This window comes from Cryptomeria japonica, unplaced genomic scaffold (genome assembly GCF_030272615.1).
Source record: "Cryptomeria japonica unplaced genomic scaffold, Sugi_1.0 HiC_scaffold_36, whole genome shotgun sequence".
NCBI classification, from domain to species: domain Eukaryota; kingdom Viridiplantae; phylum Streptophyta; class Pinopsida; order Cupressales; family Cupressaceae; genus Cryptomeria; species Cryptomeria japonica.
The window spans coordinates 777,877-799,889 of record NW_026728858.1 but is presented as its reverse complement, the minus strand read 5'-3'; the positions used below and the strand labels follow the sequence as shown (position 1 = coordinate 799,889).

At 36.7% G+C, this 22,013-nt stretch overlaps 2 protein-coding genes across 2 annotated transcripts; both read right to left on the bottom strand.

Annotated features, from left to right (window-relative positions):
* Positions 1 to 355: 355 nt before the first annotated feature.
* LOC131055017 (ATPase family AAA domain-containing protein At1g05910-like) lies at positions 356 to 12,049 on the bottom strand. The gene is made up of 11 exons (XM_057989650.2): positions 11,924 to 12,049; positions 4,960 to 5,010; positions 4,740 to 4,844; positions 2,835 to 4,631; positions 2,513 to 2,701; positions 2,218 to 2,360; positions 1,698 to 1,943; positions 1,405 to 1,591; positions 1,232 to 1,297; positions 873 to 1,116; positions 356 to 765 (listed from the first exon to the last, which is right to left on the bottom strand). The coding sequence occupies exons 1-11, from the start codon at positions 12,047 to 12,049 to the stop codon at positions 356 to 358; spliced, it is 3,564 nt and encodes a 1,187-aa protein (XP_057845633.2).
* Positions 12,050 to 20,753: 8,704 nt separating this feature from the next.
* LOC131862171 (uncharacterized) lies at positions 20,754 to 21,764 on the bottom strand. The gene has a single exon (XM_059214982.1). The coding sequence runs from the start codon at positions 21,762 to 21,764 to the stop codon at positions 20,754 to 20,756; it is 1,011 nt and encodes a 336-aa protein (XP_059070965.1).
* Positions 21,765 to 22,013: the final 249 nt, after the last annotated feature.

Below are 22,013 nucleotides of genomic sequence, written 5' to 3'. Positions count from 1 at the left end.
GATTTCCTGTGCATATGTCACAATATTAATGATATCTTTTCTTATTTCCCCTGTAGCAGGATTAAGGTCTTCACTGCAAAATTCACTCCTTTAAATTTCTCTGACTGTGAGACAGCAGTTTGGAAACCGCCGTTCGCGACGGGGAAAACGCGAAACGAAGTTCTCCCGTCACGTTTCTGGTAACATAGCAGTTCATAGGACATTCCGTTACAAAACTCTCTTTAAAAATTTCTTTCATCGGATGAGAAGTCCTTCAAAAATTTAAAAATCATAGTTTTGTCCACATCTTTCAATGATATCACCCCTCGACAAATTAGAGCCCCAAAAACACTTCATAGGACATTCGGTTACAAAACTATCTATGAAAATTGCTTTCATCAGATGAGAAGTCCTTCAAGAATTTAATAATTGTAGGTTTGTTTGCATCTGCTAAGGATATCACCCTTCGACAAATTAGAGCATAAAGTCTTTCAAGTTCTGAGATTCCATAACCTTCGGTACATTTCACAAAATTATCTTCTATTGATTCAATCTGTACTGCCAAGTGATTGCTTATTGGCACTTTGGAAGAGGATTTGTGTTCCGGTTGATTCATTATTTCTTCTTGATTATTTGCCTCACATTGCTGCACACCTTTAAATGCCTCATTTGTCACACTACCATGAAGGCATTTTGTTTTTAGAGTATTCTGCCCAGGTGTATCAATCTCCATGGGTTGTGATCTGTCCTCAGCAAATGGATCAGAGTCCCCAGCCACAACTTTACCTGTAGAAAAAACACATTCTGAGAATTTCAATACAATTGTGCTTCTAATTCTAAATATCCAAAATAAAAAAGGATTACAGGTGGCATGGTGCAAAGCATAATTCCACCTTGATCAGGATCACTATTCTGCTTTGAGCGCTTCAAGACCTCGTAACTTTGAGATACATTCATATCAGGCTGAACGTTGCGTAAGCATTCACTTGCTCTTGTAATATGAACTGGTTGAGCAACAGGATTCGAAGGAAAATTTGTAGTTGAATCCTCTGACAAACGAGTTGGCCCACCCTGAGCAGCAATTTTATCACAAAAGGCAACTAGTGCAGGATCCATTTGGGAAAGCATGCCAAGAATCTGATTATGCGTAAGACAAGGATTAGCAAAGTGAACAATAAATGCTTACTACTTGACATAAAACATTTGAACTTCGATTACTGTATGTCTCTATTATTAGCATATTTAACCATACCGCATCCCTTAGTGCATATGCTCTGCTGACAATTCGAGCTCCATTGTAGTCATCACCATTATATGCCTGTTATGCAAAACTAATGATAGTTATTATCAGGAATGAATGGAAAACAAATTTTTGTTCAACCCCATAAAGCTGATAGGATCATAGGCATGTCCAATCATGCTTACTTTTGCATTGGCTGGAATTAGTTCCACATCTTGCAGGAATGCTGAGCATGTCAAGTAACGTCGATTATCTACTCGCTGCAGTAAAGTAGTGATATCCATTGGATTTTGAACTATTGCATAATAGTCAGGAGCGTCTTCATCCATGACAGGGTAATGGAAGACACTGAACCGTTTTTCATACAGAAGTCTGCACATTGTATGTGGATACATATAAGCACTCAAAATTAATTTTCACTTGGTAAACACATCCTCAACAAATGAATCAAATAATGATTGATGCATCACTACAAAACCTGCTGCAGACATCCCGAAGACACATTCGGAGTCGTCGAATAGCATGCTCCTCTGCTTCTACCTTGGCACGTAGCTCAGTTTCACTTGGTCCTCTTGCTGCTTTTGGTACCTTTGGAAGTTCAGGATTAGAAACATTCTTTTTAGGAGTAACTACTACTTGTTGATCAGGGATAGTAAGAACAGCATCAACCAGTTGCGAGATGAATCTACACCTGTCATCTGAACTTGGTTTTTCTACTTGGTAACTGCACATAAAGCAAAAGAATGTAATCCATTCAGGATTTTACTTCTATTATACTAAACCAAAATAAAATTTGCAATGCATTCAAGGTGTACCAGATACCATCGAATTCATGTACACTCAATTCAATGACAAATTCAATTTATACAGAGCCGGAAGCTAACGAGGTACCTGGTACTCAATGCTATACAGAATGGATTCACATGCCTTAGCATAATCTTGAACAAACTAAGCAGAAAAAATACAAAAACTAAGACAATGATGTCCTTGATACATACATATAGCGACGACCAAACAAGGATGCAGCTTCTCCATCCAATTCATCAGAGGGTACAGAGGAGGTTGCAAGAAGTAATAAAGGAAGGTCTGATGGCAATTCTTCCAGTATAGATAGTAGAACAGCTCTTAGCTGATCATGGGCCTATGAAGCTCAGTGAAACAAACAAAATCAGATATATAGTCATTTTAGGAAGCTCTAGCAATAAAAACAAAGCGATTTCAAATATATCACAGGAAATCCCAAAGGCGTAGAGCTTTAAAAGTATAAGTGTACTAATGTAATGATATACACACCGTCTCCCACCAAAGTTGAAGTTGAGGCAGATACAAGATAGAAGGAGTAGTCCTCCTTGCTTCTCCCACAATGTGTACTAGTGCTTCCTCAGGGGTCCGTGCACTTGGGTCGGACAAAAGTGATGGAAGCCCAAGACAATGCACAGGGAACCTCTCTAATTCGTGTAAAACTGCAGGGCCAATGTGATCCTGGCAAGAAAAGTAGAAATATAGCATCATTCAGAAATGTAGCTAGATTAGAAGCCAGCCAATTCAAAAGTTTTAAAAAACAGACTCATGTTATAGATGTGTAAACATCTATGAAAGCAATTTCTAACCGTACCAAGCCAGCACCCTCCTTCCCACAAAGTAGAAGTCTTGGTCTGTAAACAAATGGAATGGAAGAACCATAGGGAAATCCAAGTAACTTGGCAAGATGGCGAGAACTGTCATTCAGCGAATCTTTTTTATCACCCTTGGCCACTACGTAGAAGATGTCAGAAATATAATCACTGATTATTTTTAGTTGTCCTTGTAAGCATGGAGCTATTACTGGGGACAATGGCCTTGACTGTACTGTTGCACCTCTATGGGCAGCAGGAGTAATAGTAGACATAGCTTCCAAGAAATCATGCTTCTCTACTTTCACAGAATCCAAATCTATGACAAACTTATCATCACTAGTGTATATTTGAGGATATTTCTCACGGAAAGCATTAATTGCAGCTTCTGTGCACAAAGCTTTTAAATCAGCACCACAATACCCCATACAAGCTGCTGCTAATTCCATTCTTATTTCCTCTGATAAAGGATTCTTCCACTTTCTTGTGTGGATCTTTAATATCTCAGCTCGTGCTTTACAATCAGGTAAGGAAAATACAAATTCACGATCAAACCGACCAGGCCGACGAAGAGCTCCATCAATAGCATCAATCCTGTTTGTCGCTCCAATAAGCACTACTTGACCTCTAGAGTCTAGACCATCCATTAGAGCAAGAAGCGTAGATACAATAGAATTGTGAATTTGTTCTTGTTTACTAGACCTCACTGGGGCAAGACCATCTATTTCATCAAAAAATATTATGGATGGTTGGTTCCTTTGTGCTTCCAAAAAAAGTAATTTCAGCTGCCGCTCAGCTTCCCCAACCCACTTGCTGAGCACATCAGCTCCCTTTCGCATGTAAAAGTTTACTTTCTGTCCTGCCTTGGAAGCTGCACATGCTAAAGCCCTTGCAATCAACGTTTTTCCAGTTCCCGGAGGACCACACAATAAGACTCCCCTTGGAGGAGAGATGTGATAATTTGCAAAGAAATCAGGATAGAGAAGAGGGAAAAAAACCATTTCTTTCAATGCATCAATGTGGTCAGAAAGCCCTCCAATATCATCAAAACTCACTGTTTCATCAACTTGCAAGGGTTGAATGTCAGCTCCACCTTTTGAACTAGGCTCAGCAGGTTGTGCACCTACACCTCCATAACCAAACGTATCACCTTGGTGTCCCCATCCAGATGCTGCAACTTTCAAACCCCATGCAGTTGCGTTATGCATGTCAAGTCCGCCACAAACCCATTGCTGACCAAAGTTTGTATTTCCCACATGCATCCATGATGACGAACCAACAGGACCCTGATCCATCTCATCCACAAGAAGAGAATCATCTGAATCATCAACTCTTTGTGCACAACGATGTTTTTCCGCCCTTGAGCCACCTCGTCTCGCATCACGTGCATTTTTTATTCCCATTCCTTTATGCAGTACTTTTCGTGGTGGAGACTGCAGTCGTTGGTTTTCTTCTTTTTCAAGAGAAAACCTCCTCGCCTCAGTGCGATTTCGGAGAGCATACCGTCTCCTTCCTTCTTGTTCTTTACCCTCCTCACCCTCTTCCTCAACTTCATCAACTTCATCTTCCTCTCCTTCATCCCCAGCCTCCCCTTTATTTCTATCATCTTCCTCCTCTGTGCATTCCTGGTCTTCAGAATCTTGAGAAGAATGTCGGATGGTTGACTTTCGAGGCCGAAGTCCTTCTCGCCGTGGCAAAGATATAGTATCTCTTGTCCTCTTCTCTTGCATTGGACTGGACTGCTCATCCAGGCTAGGGTTATTCTCAACTTTAATAGTAGCTGGCCGATATGTTCGTCTCTGCAGCCATTGATACCCAAACTTAAAAAATTATGCAACAAAGTATTAGGCAAGAGAAGTTATATCTTCACAAAAACCAGAAACAATGGAGATTGGAGAAAATCCTACCATCAGATCTGCATCCTCTGTGTCTATGTTATCTGTTTCATAATCCTCTAAATTGACAGAATTTGTCCTGTTTCTTGTAGAACGAGGTAGAGTGGACATATGTGACTGCCAGTATAAGCAACTTCAGCATACAAATTTAATCATGAAAGATGCCTACATATTTGACAACGTAACGAGTACAAATTTCTTGGAAAGAGCAGCTGAGAACTCTATCGGTTACCTGCACGTTCATGCTCTCTGTCTGATTCGAAGGACCAGCAGTTTTATGCACCTGAGAAAAGAAATCAAAATAATTTAGAGGCTTTTACCAGATAAATGAGAAATCCACAATGATCTACATAAAAAAGCATAGAATGACGGATGTATTGTAATAAATAAAAGTCTCAAGTATCCATGACCCAAAAAGCACAGATCAATGAGAAGCGAAGAAAATTTTCAAAGTAAAAATGATTTATTATTTAAATCAGCATAAATATTCATCTCTGCCAAGTAAAATACTGAAGAACACTAGCATACTGAAACAAAGAAGAAAATAGACTCAATTTAAAACTTACATAAACAAATTATAGAGCTTTAGTATGGTAGTTGTAGCCTAACACCTTAATTGTGAGATTATCATGCTGACTATGCCTTATAGAATGGGGCCCTTAGAAATTTGTTCACTGAACATTGTTGTTTTGTATGGTAGTTGTAGCCTAACACCTTGGCTCGAGAGATGATAAAACGCTATAACATTTGTAAAGGGGTTTGATATCGTGGCAGATGATTATGTTCAGTCACGCTTGGTACAAATTTTGAACATAACAATTTGTGATAAGCAGTTTGTGAAATGATAAATACTGTTTTTGAGTATCACTTCTGATTGCAGGAGTTATTGTAAGGAAACCACAAATGATGATTTTACTCCATCATTACATACTGTTCATGAGAGGAATACATATATGAGATATGTCTAAATTTATTGATTTATAATTTGTTGGATGAATATGTCTGAATCCCCAATTAGAGGGATAAATTTCCCAAAATGTAGAGGTTGTATTAATTAGAGAATGTGCAAGATGTTTGATCTAGATGACAACATGAGAAGTTAATAATAATAACTTGGCTTAATCTTAACATCCATAAAGAGTATGTATTAATATTGGAAAATGTTTAGTCAATGAGAAATTTCAGTGGGCGGCGTGAATGTCACTGACATCATAGTTACCAAATAGAGGTGGGTAATGAATAAGATCTCAATTAATTAAGTCTGGTATCACTCCTTCGTGTCGTACAGTCTGTAACCATATAGATTGTTATGATTGGATATTGACGTATTGGTAAACTTAGGTGGTAGATTGGTATTAAATATATCACGAATAAATTGAACATGGCTAATATTATCTGTCTGACTGCATTCTCAACATGTTTCCTTTCTCCTCTTATGACGATTTATGGGCAAAATCTCTATACTCATCAAGTTCTTATATTATCACCTCATGGTTTGAGCAATTGTACTCTTACACATTCTTCCTTCCTATATTACTCTTACACATTCTTCCATCCTATAGATTTTCATAGCATCGTCATGTTTCAGTAATCCCTATGTTGTCCTTCCCATGTTATTAGGAGTATGAAACCCATGTTTGCAAAAAGAAGGGCCCAGGTGATTTAAAATAATCACCCCATTTATAAGTACTCATAAAGCATACTCATGGAATAACTAAGCATATTCAATAACATTGAAACATGTAAGATAAGGGGCATTCGTTCAAAACAAAAAGAATTCATGCTGAAAGTTGTCATGCCCCCCGATCTGACATCCCTTATCAGCAAATCTGAATATAAAATTGTCTTACAAAGTAAGACTTAACAATTTTATAAAATCAAACAATGTGCTTTGATCGCCTATAACATACAGTAGGGTTTGTTAATTATCATCAGCCTTAAGGGATCCACCTTTCCTTTCCTATGGTGCAACGATCCTATTCACAAACTATTAGTTAATTAAGAGAAACAGTTCAATCAAACAAGGCATCTCTTAGCAAAAGTCAAATATGAATAGGCAGCGGTCAAAGAGCATGACTCTCTAGCATGGAAAGAGGATATAAAAAGATCGTCTTAGCAATTCAAAAGGGGGGATGAAAGAAATCAGACTCAGATCATCATCGGAAAAAGCCAGACAAATTCAGCTATCGAGAGCCAACATATATTAATAATCTATCTGCGATCTGGTATGAAAAGAATATCAGTTAACGATATGATAATGACTACTTGAATTACTCTTTGAACAGCATATGGGTTGGTTAAGAAATCATATGTTCATATAATTTTGAGCGTATTAATAGGGGCAACTATGCATAATCTTTATATGTGATCATACAATCTCTTATACTGAATTAAGGCAATAATGCATAATCTGTATATGTTGTTTAATACTGTCAACCATAATTAAGAAATAAAGATACAAGGAGGGGAAACGGTGGTGAGGTCCTCTCCGAAGTACGCCGCCTCATGGTGGTGACTGAATGGTTCCATGAGGCCAAGGGGGCACAAGGAGTGTTGCCCTTGGGCTTCGGAGGGAAGGATCCTCAGGACACCCTACTGCGGTCATCCGAACTTCCCTATCATGATTGGCTATGGGAGTTAAAGAATTCATATTATAGGGCAGAAGATAAAGGTAGCATGGTGAGGGGAATGGCTACGGGATTCCTCACTAGGTACACCACCCCATGGTAGTGACTGAATGGTCTCATGGGGCCAAGAGGGACAGAGATCTGCTCTTGGGCCTAGGGTAGAGGAACATTCAGGCACCCTAACCTACCCCTTTGTCTTAGTCTCCCTATGGTTGAGATCCATCATTAAGTTTTGCTTATCTTATAATCAGGTTAATGTTCCTAAATCCTAGTAATGAGATCTATGTTTTACTTAGTATATCTAACAATGTTTTGTTTAATTATATTTCAATGATTATCTAACATGTTTGCAGGACCTCAATTGAGGTGATCTAAGTTGGTACATAACCCTACTCCATCTCCTACTTCCTTGGAAATTTGACTTTTAGGCAAACTAGGGCATTTGATAAAAAGGGGACATTACAAGTGGTATCAGAGCATGTTCCTGCCAGCCTGAGGGAATTAATCGATGCAATTAAGCCAACGAACCTTAAGGGCTCTAGAGAGAGAAAAAAGGAAAGCTACAATAGCCATGGAACATGAGTTTAGATCCTTTATGGAGCAAACTACTCAGGCCCTACAAAACATAACAACCACCATAGGCAATCTTAGGACAAATCCAGGGAATGAAAGGGAAAGATCTCCAAGTCAACCAGAGAATAATAATAGGACCACCCGGGAGTCCACCCGTAGAACAAATGCATCACCTTTTCTATTTAGGGAAGAGCCATCCAGAGGTAGTGAAGAAACCCATATCCCTGGCATGAGGGAACTTGCTGCATAATACGCAAGATTAGAACCTGAAATTAAAAGAAGCATTCCCTTCTCTGAATTTTGTGAGGCTGATGCAAGGAGAAACTATAGGAAAAGGAGGACACAGCCTAACTTGGAGATACAAAACAAAGTGGGGAAAATGACCATTACCAACTTCGATGGATCCAGGAAAATCTCAGCTCATTCATGGATTCAAAAATTAGAGACTCGCCTCACCCTTTATCCTATGACCGAAAGGGATGTTATCACATTTGCCGTACTACACCTAAAAGGAACAGCACATGAATGGTGGCATCATATGGCCTAATTACACAAGATCACAAGAATGTTAGGACCTATGATTCCTTCAAGAGAAGACTTATCGAGAGATTTGACCACACCCATCCCTAAAAATATTACAAGGAATTCACGAGGATAAGACAAAGAGGAACTCTTGAGGAATATATCTCAGAATTTCAAAGATTAGCACTTATGGTCTCTAGAATATCTGAGAAAGACTCATCTATCTATTCATAGAAGGACTAACCGGTGCAACCCGAGGACTAGTGAGTGCTTTTGATCCATCTACTCTCCAAGAAGCAATCCTTAAAGCTACTTGGTTGGAGGCCGCTCAAACCAAGGGGTGGGATCATTCTAAAAGGACAACATCAAGAGATAAGCACTTCTATGAAAAGGACAAGAACAAGAATATTTACCTCTCCCATGACGAACGAGAAGAACTAAGGAAGAAAGGCCTATGTTTTGATTGCAAGAAGAAATGGGAACAGGGACACACTTGTAAACAAGATGAAACCCAAGAAGAAAAGTTATGCTTTAAATGTAAAGAGGTATGGGGGCCTGGACATAATTGCACTTGAAGGGGCCTTAAAAGTAAACACTTGTGCTACAAGTGCAAAGAGAAGTGGGAACTAGGACACATGCGGGAAGAAAAGCCAGCTACGTATAATAGGGACAACATCAGATGAAGAAGTAGAGGGTAGCTTGAACAAGAAAATAAGATACGACAAAGGAGGTCTTAAGAGCAGCCCATCAGAAGAAAAGGGGATAATTAACAAATGGAGCTTTGTGGAGGAACCAATCTAGCAATCCCAATGCCCTCATATTCCTAAGATTTCCTCAATAAAAATTGTAATATGTCAACTCATAAGATGCCAAAGCTTCCTTGTCAAGTAATTATGGATCATGTGCATACTCCATGTTCGATGTATGTCTACTCCATGAGTATCTATGATTACCATAAAATCTAGAATATGAGAATAGCAAGAGAAAAAGACTCACCAAGATAACGAACGTGCAAACATGTTGCCAACCTAATTAGTTTTCCAAGTACAATTGGATGGCCTTGATCCTTTTCCTCTAGAAGAGAGAAAACTTGTCTTAAGTTAAATCTTGCTAGTTTGGAACTATTTCAATTAAAGGAGGAAACTCGTGGGTCTTAATTCAAATCTACAACTTATGATGATATTTGAGAAGTACAAGGTGGGTTAGGATTCATGATCATTCTACTATTGCTTGAGGACAAGCAATTTTGGGAGGGGTAGACTGTCATGCCCCCCGATCTGACATCCCTTATCAGCAAATCTGAATATAAAATTGTCTTACAAAGTAAGACTTAACAATTTTATAAAATCAAACAATGTGCTTTGATCGCCTATAACATACAGTAGGGTTTGTTAATTATCATCAGCCTTAAGGGATCCACCTTTCCTTTCCTATGGTGCAACGATCCTATTCACAAACTATTAGTTAATTAAGAGAAACAGTTCAATCAAACAAGGCATCTCTTAGCAAAAGTCAAATATGAATAGGCAGCGGTCAAAGAGCATGACTCTCTAGCATGGAAAGAGGATATAAAAAGATCGTCTTAGCAATTCAAAAGGGGGGATGAAAGAAATCAGACTCGGATCATCATCGGAAAAAGCCAGACAAATTCAGATATCGAGAGCCAACATATATTAATAATCTATCTGCGATCTGGTATGAAAAGAATATCAGTTAACGATATGATAATGACTACTTGAATTACTCTTTGAACAGCATATGGGTTAGTTAAGAAATCATATGTTCATATAATTTTGAGTGTATTAATAGGGGCAACTATGCATAATCTTTATATGAGATCATACAATCTCTTATACTGAATTAAGGCAATAATGCATAATCTGTATATGTTGTTTAATACTGTCAACCATAATTAAGAAATAAAGATACAAGGAGGGGAAACGGTGGTGAGGTCCTCTCCGAAGTACGCCACCTCATGGTGGTGACTGAATGGTTCCATGAGGCCAAGGGGGCACAAGGAGTGTTGCCCTTGGGCTTCGGAGGGAAGGATCCTCAGGACACCCTACTGCGGTCATCCGAACTTCCCTATCATGATTGGCTATGGGAGTTAAAGAATTCATATTATAGGGCAGAAGATAAAGGTAGCATGGTGAGGGGAACGGCTACGGGATTCCTCACTAGGTACGCCACCCCATGGTAGTGACTGAATGGTCCCATGGGGCCAAGAGGGACAGAGATCTGCTCTTGGGCCTAGGGTAGAGGAACATTCAGGCACCCTAACCTACCCCTTTGTCGTAGTCTCCCTATGGTTGAGATCCATCATTAAGTTTTGCTTATCTTATAATCAAGTTAATGTTCCTAAATCCTAGTAATGAGATCTATGTTTTACTTAGTATATCTAACAATGTTTTGTTTAATTATATTTCAATGATTATCTAACATGTTTGCAGGACCTCAATTGAGGTGATCTAAGTTGGTACATAACCCTACTCCATCTCCTACTTCCTTGGAAATTTGACTTTTAGGCAAACTAGGGCATTTGATAAAAAGGGGACATTACAAAAGTACATGAAACAATTGCATAAGATACAAAGCACATCCATGGATGAACACATGGGAGGCAATACACATAGAGGCGGAAGCATACATGAGAAAGGTATACAGAAACACTTTATGAATGAATCCAATACATCAAGTATGAAGCATACGGATGAATACATAAGGCATGAGTCATACACACGAATACACGTAAGGTGTAAAGTACAAAGTATACAAATGAATTACATAAGGCAAGAAGCATCCATGCAAAACATAGAATATACACATAAGGCACGAATACATGTAAAGCATGAAGTGTACACATGAAGTATACACATGAATTCACTTAAGGCATGAAGCAAGTATACATAAGTACCATAAGACATGAAGTGCACACAGGCATGAAATATAATCCAAGAAATTATAATAATGTCCACCATTAACAAAGAATTTGGTTTACATTTATATGATTTATTTCTTCATTTGGCTACAAACACTGCATTGTTATTGACATGTCTTTACAATAAGTGTTCATTAACTATGATATCAACTGAAGCTGTTAAGACTTAAGAATATAACAGCAAATGCCCCTGGAGCAGGGGATTATTCTACCCTATGTAAAGCTGAAAAAGTTATATATCTTCCAAACTTCAAGTTCATGGACAATCAGATAACTTCATAGACATATAAAAAGAAAATTAGGACAACTCCTATACTAGATCACCACCAAACAAGACACCATTTTGATGTATGAGAGTACACTCATGCAAGCATTTTCCACTAGATGATTTGTTTTTTCCATTTACCTTATGTTGCTTTGAACTATACAACCCTACCCGCTCCAAATTTATAAATAAGACATCAGTTATGTTCCATAACAAAACCTAAGCCATTGCAAAAATTAAAACAGAGACGCATTGTAAGAGATTGACTTACACTTAAATAAGCTGCATTGCGTAGATTAGGTGTGGGCTGCAGCATTTCGGCGAGGCGGGACGCCGATACAAGGCACCTTTTCTTGAGCTTGGGACTATGCTCGTGCTTATGCTTGTCATGATACATCTGCAGGCTGTGGTTGAGATTCTGCCTCTTGCGCAGGGCTCTCTTTTGCGAATTCTTCTTCTCCTTCTGTTTCTGTTTCTTTGACTCTCCACTGCGTTTTGCGGGCGAAGGGGAGGTTGACGCTTTTCCATCCATAGCTCATACAAAACAAAGCAGCTGCAGACAGCGATCTGCAGACAGCGACTCTTTCTTCTTCTTTGTTTTTTTGTTGTTAAGACAGCGACTCTTTCTTCTTCTTTGTTTTTTTTTTGTTAAGACATAACTTTGTAGTGCCTCTTTATTAGTTCACAAAACAGGCGGCAAAGAAGTGAATTAACCACTGGTTTTCTTACATTAATTACCTAATACCTGCTGATACCTGCACAGCCTGTACTGTTATTGAATTCCCGCGATGTCAAAAAAAATTTCTTTATAAATCTACAACAAAGGTAGGTGCTTCTTCGTGCTTCTTCTTATTAATTTTATTCACTTGTGAATTATGTTTTTATTAAAGATTATATATATAATAGTTTAGATTATTTTATTCACTTGAGAATTATAACATTTAGAAGATTATATATTTTTTATAATATTATTGTATATATTGTCTAGATTGGTAAAGGTAGATGCTTCTTCTTATTATTAATTTTATTCACTTGAAAATTATGTTTTTATTAAAGATTATATATAGATAGTAGTTTAGATTATTTTATTCACTTGAGAATTATCGCATTTAGAAGATTATATTTTTTTTTATAATATTATTGTATATATTATATAAATTGGTATAAATATTTTCAATATTCTTGAGAAAATCTAAAATGATATCAATTTTTAAGCTATTTCATTTATTAAAATTTATTTTATTTTATTGCAAACTATTATATTTACTATTATTTTACAAAATATCAAAAAACATATTTTATTAAAAGAAATTAATTTTCCTTAAGATCTGTCAATATTTTTTTAGATTCATTTTTAAAATTTTATTTTTATTTATTTTCAATATTTTTAATTAATTATTTATTTTAAATACAATTATCTAAAAATATATCTGTATTTTAAAATTTTATTTCTATTTGTTCTTTATTTGATTTAATATAAACATAATAATTTCAAAATAATTAAAAAATAAATAGAATTTTTTTAAAATTAAACTATAATTTTTAGATAAATATAGAAATACAATTGTTTAAACTAAATAATAAAAAGAAATATTGAAAATAAATCAACTTTTTGATGTCTAAATGGTTGTCAAATTGAAGATACAAAATAAAGTTCTTTGTTAACGTATTCACACCTTTACACTCTACCTTTGCTACCATTGTACAATGATTCCTTTCCTCCTCAATTTAGAAAGTGCTCTATATGATTGAAAGTAAGGAAGGCTTAAGAACTAGCATATATACCTTAAGTTGTAATTTAATCTATATAAAATAGATTAAATTAAAATTTAAGGTATATATGTTATCCAGAGTTGTGCGGCATGATATGGAAAACATAAAATAAATCAATATATAATTTTATATAGTACCTTTCTATTAAAATAAATTATATTATTATATTATTACACAAAGATATATGAAATTTTATATATCTATTTAGACTATTTTTTATAATATATATGTGTTGCAAGATCAAAGCAGATACTAAAATCTAAGATATATTAAACTTTATTTAATCATGAGTATTATGGTTATGGTTGGTGATAGGGTTAAGGTTAGTGTTATTGTCAGGGTTTAACGTTTACATCATGGTTCGGATTAGGTCTACGATTAGGGTTAGAGTTTACCGTTAGGCTTATGATAATGATTAGGATTTCTATCATGGTTAAGGTTAGCATCAACATTAGGGTTTGGTTTTGGTCGAGGATTATGGTTACGTTAGGGTTTAGGATTACAATTTGGATTGTGTTTAGGATTAGGGTTATGGACGCGGTTTAATATTAGGGACATTTATGGTTAGGGTTTAGTGTCAGGGTTACAATTATGTTTAGGGTTTACATCAAAGTTAGGGTTAGGATAAGCATAATAGTACATTATTTATCTTTAAAAGATGTCAATTATGACATAAACCTAATTTGTTAGTTTCTCTGCGATTTAATTGAACAATCAGGTTATGATGAGAATTTAAATGATATAATAGCTATGTTTAATTATACAATCAGATTTATTTATCTTGCTCGGTAAAGGGAATATAGTCGTTTTGTATTAATATAAGCAAAAATTTACATCTTAAAAAATAAACCTTCTCGGATCTCTTTAAATCATATATTGAGCCATATCACTACTAATTTATCTCAGAGGAGACTTCTAAGCTACAACAATCCCTAAATAGAAAAATAGGGATGGAAACCATAGTAGATCTACTATCTCTGACAATTAATAAAGCCAGAGATAATTTAATATCATATCTCGACCATACATACCTTTCTAAATATTATCATGTATATATTATCAACACCATGATAGGGCTATAAGTCAATATAGGGCTCACTCCCTCCCTAGAACTGGGCCTTCCTCATATTCTTCACTGTTGTTGCTACTCCCGCTCTCTGAGAAAGGATCATCTTTGTCACACCTTCCAGTCAAACGTTTGAACTCACGAACCCACTATAGAGTGACATCAATATCATCCCCTATAGGGGGAACCAAAACTCCATCATCTGCAAATCCCATAAATTTTTTGATAAAGTCTAAGCATCTTCTCTTCAAATGAATACTCACTTCCCAACACTCTTGATCCCATATGAAAAGTATTGGAAACCTAGGCCTTGGGACTCCATTCCTACTTGCTAACCCGTAAAAGGAAGATGGAGGGATAGTAAGGTTGTGATCGTTCTCATAGAGAGCTCTGTCCATATCCCCTAAAAAGCCTGCCTTAAAAATCCTCAAACATAATTAGATTTTGCTACCACTTTGGATTCCCCCAATTTCAAGATAGTAGCCAAGCAATGAGTCGGGATGTCGGTATTGACTCTATACCTATGGTTGGCTATGAGAAACTGAACTCCTGGAGTATGTCACAAATTACATCCAACAAGAGTGGATGTGAAATATTTGTCACTTGTTGAAGCATTTTACTTGTGATAGGACCCAAGAGTGCCATTTATCGCTTCTTCGCTACCAGCCTGATATTAGAATCCACTGAAATTATCCACATAGCTTTGCTAAACACAAAGAGAAAATGAATGAAGAATGGTTATAAAATCTCGATTTAATAGAGGCGATGAAGTTTCTCACACAAAATTTACATCCCATAATGAATGCTTGGAGACATACAAAATAAATCTATTGCAATATCTGTATCCAACTCCACTCGTGTGATCACTGTAAGACTTTAGGCTAAAGAGTTGGCAAGGGAGTACTTCCTTCGACATATCTGGCAAAAAGTTCTTGAATCCTCGCTCAATTACGTTATATGATGATGCTATGATCGCATGCTTTCTTACTCATCAATATTTTCCCTAACAATTTGTCTACATCACTTCACTTCTTATTACTTTTTACTTTTTAAATAAAATATGCCCGTTCTTATTATTGATGATGTGTCCTTCCAACTTAAATCACTATGGGCCTAGAAGTCTCCATTTTAATTTTCAAAATTCGGATTGAATTCCCGCTCCAAAGGATTTTAAAACCTTACCAAACCAAAACTAATAAAAATAATTGACAAACCAAACATGACTTAAAGTAAATACTCTACATCTATACGAATACTGTCTGCTGCTTTATTAACCAAAACATTTGCTGCCCAATTTCCTTCCTTGTAAATATGGCTGAAAACCACTCTGCTTCAAAGGAGCTAACAATACTTAAAGCTTTTTTTAATAATGCATTTAATATTTAATTTGGTGTTATCTCTCTTCTCAATTCATTGATTGTTGGTACCCTATTCTAAAGGCTCTGTCATTTTATCTATGATCCTTCCATCCCATTTTGAAATAAAAAATCCAGCACCTAATATTCCTCGATTTCCTCTGGCTACTCCATCAAAGTTTAATTTATACCATCCCTCCTTGGGCAGTTCCCATTTACATTCCAATCTATCCCGATTACTAGCTAATAGGGATAACTTTAAGAAACCACCCCCCGATCAAAAGTGTAAAATCCTTTCGAATCAAACATTATTTTTTGGGGGGAAATTTCATATTGATGGCGAAATTTTTTTCAAATTTGAAAAAAATAATAATTTGTATTGGCGGATTTTTTTTTAGGGTATGAAAATTCCATAAAATCCTAGCGAATAATTCATTATTGTGTGGGGAAATATATATAATGTATGAGGCAAATGTTTTTCATTTAAAGGAAAATATATATAAGTGTATAGGTGAAAAGTTATACTCCGAAGGAAAAATCATTTAAGTGTATTAGCGATTTTTTTTTTTTTTTTTAATCGATAAGTGCTATCTTTTATGGGGATAGCTCCCTATATTACTTGAAAATTTTGAAATTACATTGTAATAGATATTCATATACCCTAAGACCATTTAAATCAACCCAAATACATATATAAAATACTTTGCTTAATAGGCCCATACGGTTATCCCTCCTGCTACTTCCAAATTTCCTCCACTGACCCAAACGCAAAACCGGGGTTACATCTGACCTCCTATGGCTTGGTATATCACAACGGCATGCTCACCTATCGCGATTGCTTTACGTGTGGAACTCTCCGGAAGCCACCACTCTTCTGTCTCAGTGATCCTGTGAAATGGTTCAAGGTTTCCATTGAAGATTGCGCATCTAAAAACTTCCCATACCTCATCCCCAAAATTCTTCCTTCTCTCCCGCTCTTCCCTCCACACTTCTCTGTGGACCATCTCTCGAATCTCCTCACTGCTCACAGAAGCCTCCTCTCCTCCATCACTACTCTCACTATCTTCTCCTTTAACAACATCGTCACCATCACTCTCTTCCTCATCCTCAGAGTCCGATCGAAGGTAATTTTGAAATTGAAAATAAACCTTCAGTATACTAACTCTGACTCCTTCCTCCAAACCCAGAATGGCTTCTGCTACCGTATCTACTATGAAGGGTTTAATGAAACCTGCTATTAATTCAACCACTTTTTCCTTTGTTTCAATGATATCCGCCAAAGGAAGAAGAACAGCTTCCAGCACCAAAGCATCGCACCAGTGTCTGTCAGTGTTTAAGGTAATGCCCACAAGCCCCCTAATGGATTCATAAACATTTTCTTCAGTATTGAACAAGTTTTTCAATTGTGCGATCAATGCATTTTCACAGTTAACACAACTGATCCTTCCGAAAAAGCCATATTTAGCACAAATCCTTCTAGTCTCCCCTAAGACCTTGTCCAAAAAATCACTTGGCAAAAAAGCCTTCACCTTCGCCTTAAAAGGATGGAAAATGATTTGGCAATTTCTAACTTTGTCCTCTTTCTGCTAGAATCTTACTGACTGAATTCATATCTTTTCTGAGTTTTCTTTTTTGAACTATCTGAGCCTCTCGGGAGCCATGTGACTTCCTAGATCCCACTTATTGGTACCCGAGCATAATCTTTTCTTGCTTGACTCTTCTTTTAGTCTCTGTCTAAACGTTTTTCTTTAAGAAAAGTTCTCAGATGTGACAAGCCCATAATGCTATGTGCAATCGAGGCATGATTGAAACCTTCACGTTTGTCCTCGATGCACCCTTCTTTTCACAGAAAATCTTTGTCAACCGATTCCAGTTTTAGGAAATCTGCCTCTGTCTGCAGCAAGGATCTCTATCAATCTGTCTGGTAGCTCCTCCTTCTCTGTCAATTGTATTGAGTCATCACATTCGATGCCTCTATTAGCCAGCCAGTCCATTGCTGCGTTGCCCTCTCGGTAGATGTGTTTGAGGGTGAAATTGTTTAAACTTTCGCTTATTTTATGGATATTGGGTCGTACCGCCTCCAGTTTCCAGTTTTCAAAATTCTTATTTGAAATGCCATTCAGGATAATTTGTGAGTCTCCCTCAACATTTACATCCTGAATGCCGTGTGCCACACACCATTCCATTCCAGCTAGTAATCCCACCAATTCTGCCATGTTGTTTGTATTGATTCCCAGTGAACCATATTTTGCCCCTACAAAATTGCCAAACTCATTCCTTATAATGGCACCGTATCCAAATTTTCCTGGGTTGCCTCGGATAGCACCATCAAAGTTCATCTTGAAGTTTCCTATCTTTGGAGGAATCCATACTACACTGGCTCTATTCTGCTTCTTCTCCATTAGTTTGTATCCACTATTTTTTGTTAAATTCCAGTGTCTTTCCATCTCTTTGTCCCAAGAAGAATACATACAATACTTCCCTCCCACTACTTTCACATTGATTACCTCTTCTATGGCTCTTTTTATTTTTGGAATTAGCATATCATAAGACAGAGCTTCCTCATTAAATACTCTTTTGTTTCTTTCCTTCCATATATGCCACACAAGCAGCGATGGACTTACCACCCACAGTATACTCCATTTTGATTTATTGATATTGGTTGGCCATGATAATAAAAAACTTTTTAATTTAGATTTCTCACTGATCCAAACTGCATTTTATCCAATAGCCAATCTCAGACTTTTTTAGAGTACGAGCACCAAAGTAAAAGATGATCCGCTGTCTCTTCATTTTCCTTGCATAGGATGCATACACTTGGTCCAGCAATTCCAATAGTTCTCAATCTGTCCCCTGTTAATATGCGGCCATGCAAAGCTGTCCATAGGAATGCCCCTGCCTTAGGCAATACTAATTTATGCCAACACAACTCTGAGGGCCATTCCACATTCTTTATTCTGTTCCTAAGGATCTCATATCCCAGATTGACTTTATATTTGCCAGTTTTAGAAACACTCCATAGTAACTGATCTTCTTCGTTAAGATATATAATTTTTTTTTTCCTGTTTAGAATGTCTTTTAACTGCGTGTTCTTTTCCATCTTCCATTCCCCAACTGATTTCCATTTAATCCAATCCAATTCCTTCTGCCCTTCCAAAATATAATCCGTCGCATAATAGCCTACCTCTGTTTCCACTTCATAAATCCATGCCTTGTCGTCTATTTCTTCTGCTAAAGAAATGTCACCATTCCATGAATCTCTCCAAAATTTTTCCTTTCCACCATTTCCTATTTTCCATGTCAAGTGCTCTGTTAATATACTTCTGCTTTCCCAAATATGTTTCCAAATTGGGGATCCCTTAATTGAGTTGGCCACTATAAATATCCTTTCTGCTTAGGTTGAATCCAAATATTTAGCAGCCATAATCTTACACCATGATTTATGAGGTTGAGAACACATTTTCCATGCTAATTTAGCCCCAAGAGCTTGATTGTGCAAATCCATTTTTCTTAGACCCGCTCCTCCCTCCAATTTTATTAAATAGGTTGTATCCCAGTTGATGAGAGGAAACTTCTTTTTCTCCTGAGCTCCTTCCCACAAAAACTTTTTGAATAGACTGTCTAATTCTTTTGCTGCCTTAAATGATAGCCTAAAGCATGACATTTGGTAAGTGGGAATCGCAGAAAGAACAGATTTAATCATCTGGATTCTACCTGCCTGAGTTAACCACTTGTTCTTCCAGGAAGAGGCCTTTACTTGACATTTGTTGATAACGTCCTCCCACATTTTGTTCTGTTGTTTGCCGGGATCTAGCTGAACCCCTAAGTATTTTAGTGGAAAGTTACGTTGAGGATAGCCCATGATTTCCTTTATTTTACTTTGCATTCTCTCATTAGTATTGAAGAAATATATCATTGATTTCTCCTTGTTCATACTCTACCCCGAGCCTATTTCATAGTCATTCAGAAGCTTCTTAATAACCATTGCTTCCTTTTCAGTGGCTTCCCCAAAGAGAATTGTATCATCAGCAAATTGGGAGTGGGAGATAGGATCAATACTGTTATGAATGAATGCTCCTTTCCATAAACCCTTTTTAACTAAACTCTTGACATTTCTATCCAGAATCTCAGCCATTAATACAAACAAAAAGGGAGACAATGGATCTCCTTGTCTAATACCTTTTGAAGCTTGAAAAAAACCTACTATAGAACCATTTACAATGATGGAGTATGATACTGACGATACACAGTGTTTTATACAATTTATCCATTTAGAATCAAAACCAAATCTTTCAAGAACTGAAAAGAGGAAAAGCCAATTTACCCGATCATATGCCTTACTGACATCCAGTTTTATCACCATCCCCTGTGTCTTGTTCCTTTTCATCGAGTGTATAGTTTCAGCAACCGTGATTATGCTATCGGCAATTTCTCTCCCAAGAGTAAAACCATTTTGTTCTGGAGATACTAGCTTATCTAAAACCATCTTCAATCTATTAACCATGACTTTGGATATGATTTTATATATTGTATTGCACAAAGATATTGGCCTATAATCTGCTATACTTAGGCAATTTTGCTTTTTTGGAATCAGGGCTATCAGAGTATTATTTATTTCTTTAAAAAATTTGCCTCTCCTTCTAAATTCCTCCACCACCATCCAAATGTCATCTCCCATAAATTTCAAGCACTTCTGATACACCTCCATCAAATGTTGCCTTTTTAACTTCATCTTTTGAAATTGGGGCCAAAAGAGCAGCATTATCCTCATCCATAATCTGTTTGTCAATGATGTCTAGTAGATAATCAATTGTTTCATTTCTCTCCCCCTCCAAAGTTCCCAAGTTGTCTTCAAAATATTTGACTGCAATGTTCTCCACATCTTCTGCTCTACCAACCATTTTACCCTAGATATCTTTCAGTTGATTAATTCTATTTTTATTCCTTTTTGCTTTAAATGAGGCATGAAAAATTTTAGAATTTGAGTCCCCTGCGTCTATCCATAATTCCCTAGATTTGTCCCTCCAATACATTTCTTCTCTCAGGAGTATTTCTGCCAGTTCCACTTTAAGGGAATTCTCTTCATGGAATTCTTCATTCGTCATCCCCTTCTCTATCACCAGATTATTAATCCTATTTAGTTCCTCTTCCACTCTGATTTTTTTAGCAAAGATGTTCTTGAAGGAAGCCACATTCCATATTTTGATCTTGTTTTTGAGATATTTTAACTTTTGAACAAAACAAAAACTAGGAGTGCCTTTAATATCTTTACATTCTTTCCACCATTTTTCCATGTTTTCTTCAAAGTTTGAATCTCTCCACCACATGCTTAAGAACTTGAAGTTGCCTTTCACCTTCATCAATGGTATTGTGCAAGTTAACTGAACCGGGTAATGGTCTGAAAGTGTTATGGGCTGGATTTTTGATTCCAGATCAAAACTAGCTCTTATCCAAAATGAACCAACAAATATTTTGTCCAATCTCTCGAAAATTCTGCAAACGTTTGCCCTCCTATTGGTCCAAGTGAAATTTCCAGTTTTAGGAACAACATCAAAAAGGTTATTATTTTCTACAAAATCTCTGAAATCTTCCATCACTCGGGTATTCATTCTTAAACCTCCACATTTTTCATCATTGTTGAGGATTGCATTAAAATCTCTTGCTACAATTGTTTTCTCCAGATCGAACATTCTGATCTGATCTGTAATTTCTTTCCAAACCCTTTTCTTTTCCTTTGTCTTTGTCAGTCCATAAACATTGATTAGGGAGAATTCCAAATCTTCCTGCAATGTTCTTACTTTACAGTGTATCCAGTTATCTTGCTTATTAATCAATTCTACTATCACTTTATCTGGATTCCATAGAGTCGCCAGTCCACCCATGGAGCCTTTTGCCTCTTGAAAGACACTATCCCACATCCTACTTAAAGATTTGAAAAAGAAAGCTTTTTCTTCATTGAGCTTGGTCTCTTGCAACATGATGATGTCTCCTGAAATTCTTTGAAAAACCCTCTTGACCAAGCGTTTTTTGTCAGGGGTCAATAGACCCCTGACATTCCATGTTGTTATTTTCATTGATTTCCAAGGGAGACTCCTCCTCCCTTGGTTTTCTTTATGTAATCGAGTACACCAATAATACCCTTCTCTTTGGCTCTATCCTCTCTCTTC

Bases quoted from the DNA above. Each gene is read 5' to 3' on its own strand.
- LOC131055017 (XM_057989650.2), bottom strand. From the start codon at position 12,049: ATGTATCATGACAAGCATAAGCACGAGCATAGTCCCAAGCTCAAGAAA. The intron at 1,592-1,697 runs GTTTTGTAGTGA...TACAATGTGCAG, and splicing joins CTTCGGGATGTCTGCAGCAG to ACTTCTGTATGAAAAACGGT. The intron at 1,117-1,231 runs GTATGGTTAAAT...ACGCATAATCAG, and splicing joins CATATGCACTAAGGGATGCG to ATTCTTGGCATGCTTTCCCA.
- LOC131862171 (XM_059214982.1), bottom strand. From the start codon at position 21,764: ATGTGGGATAGTGTCTTTCAAGAGGCAAAAGGCTCCATGGGTGGACTG.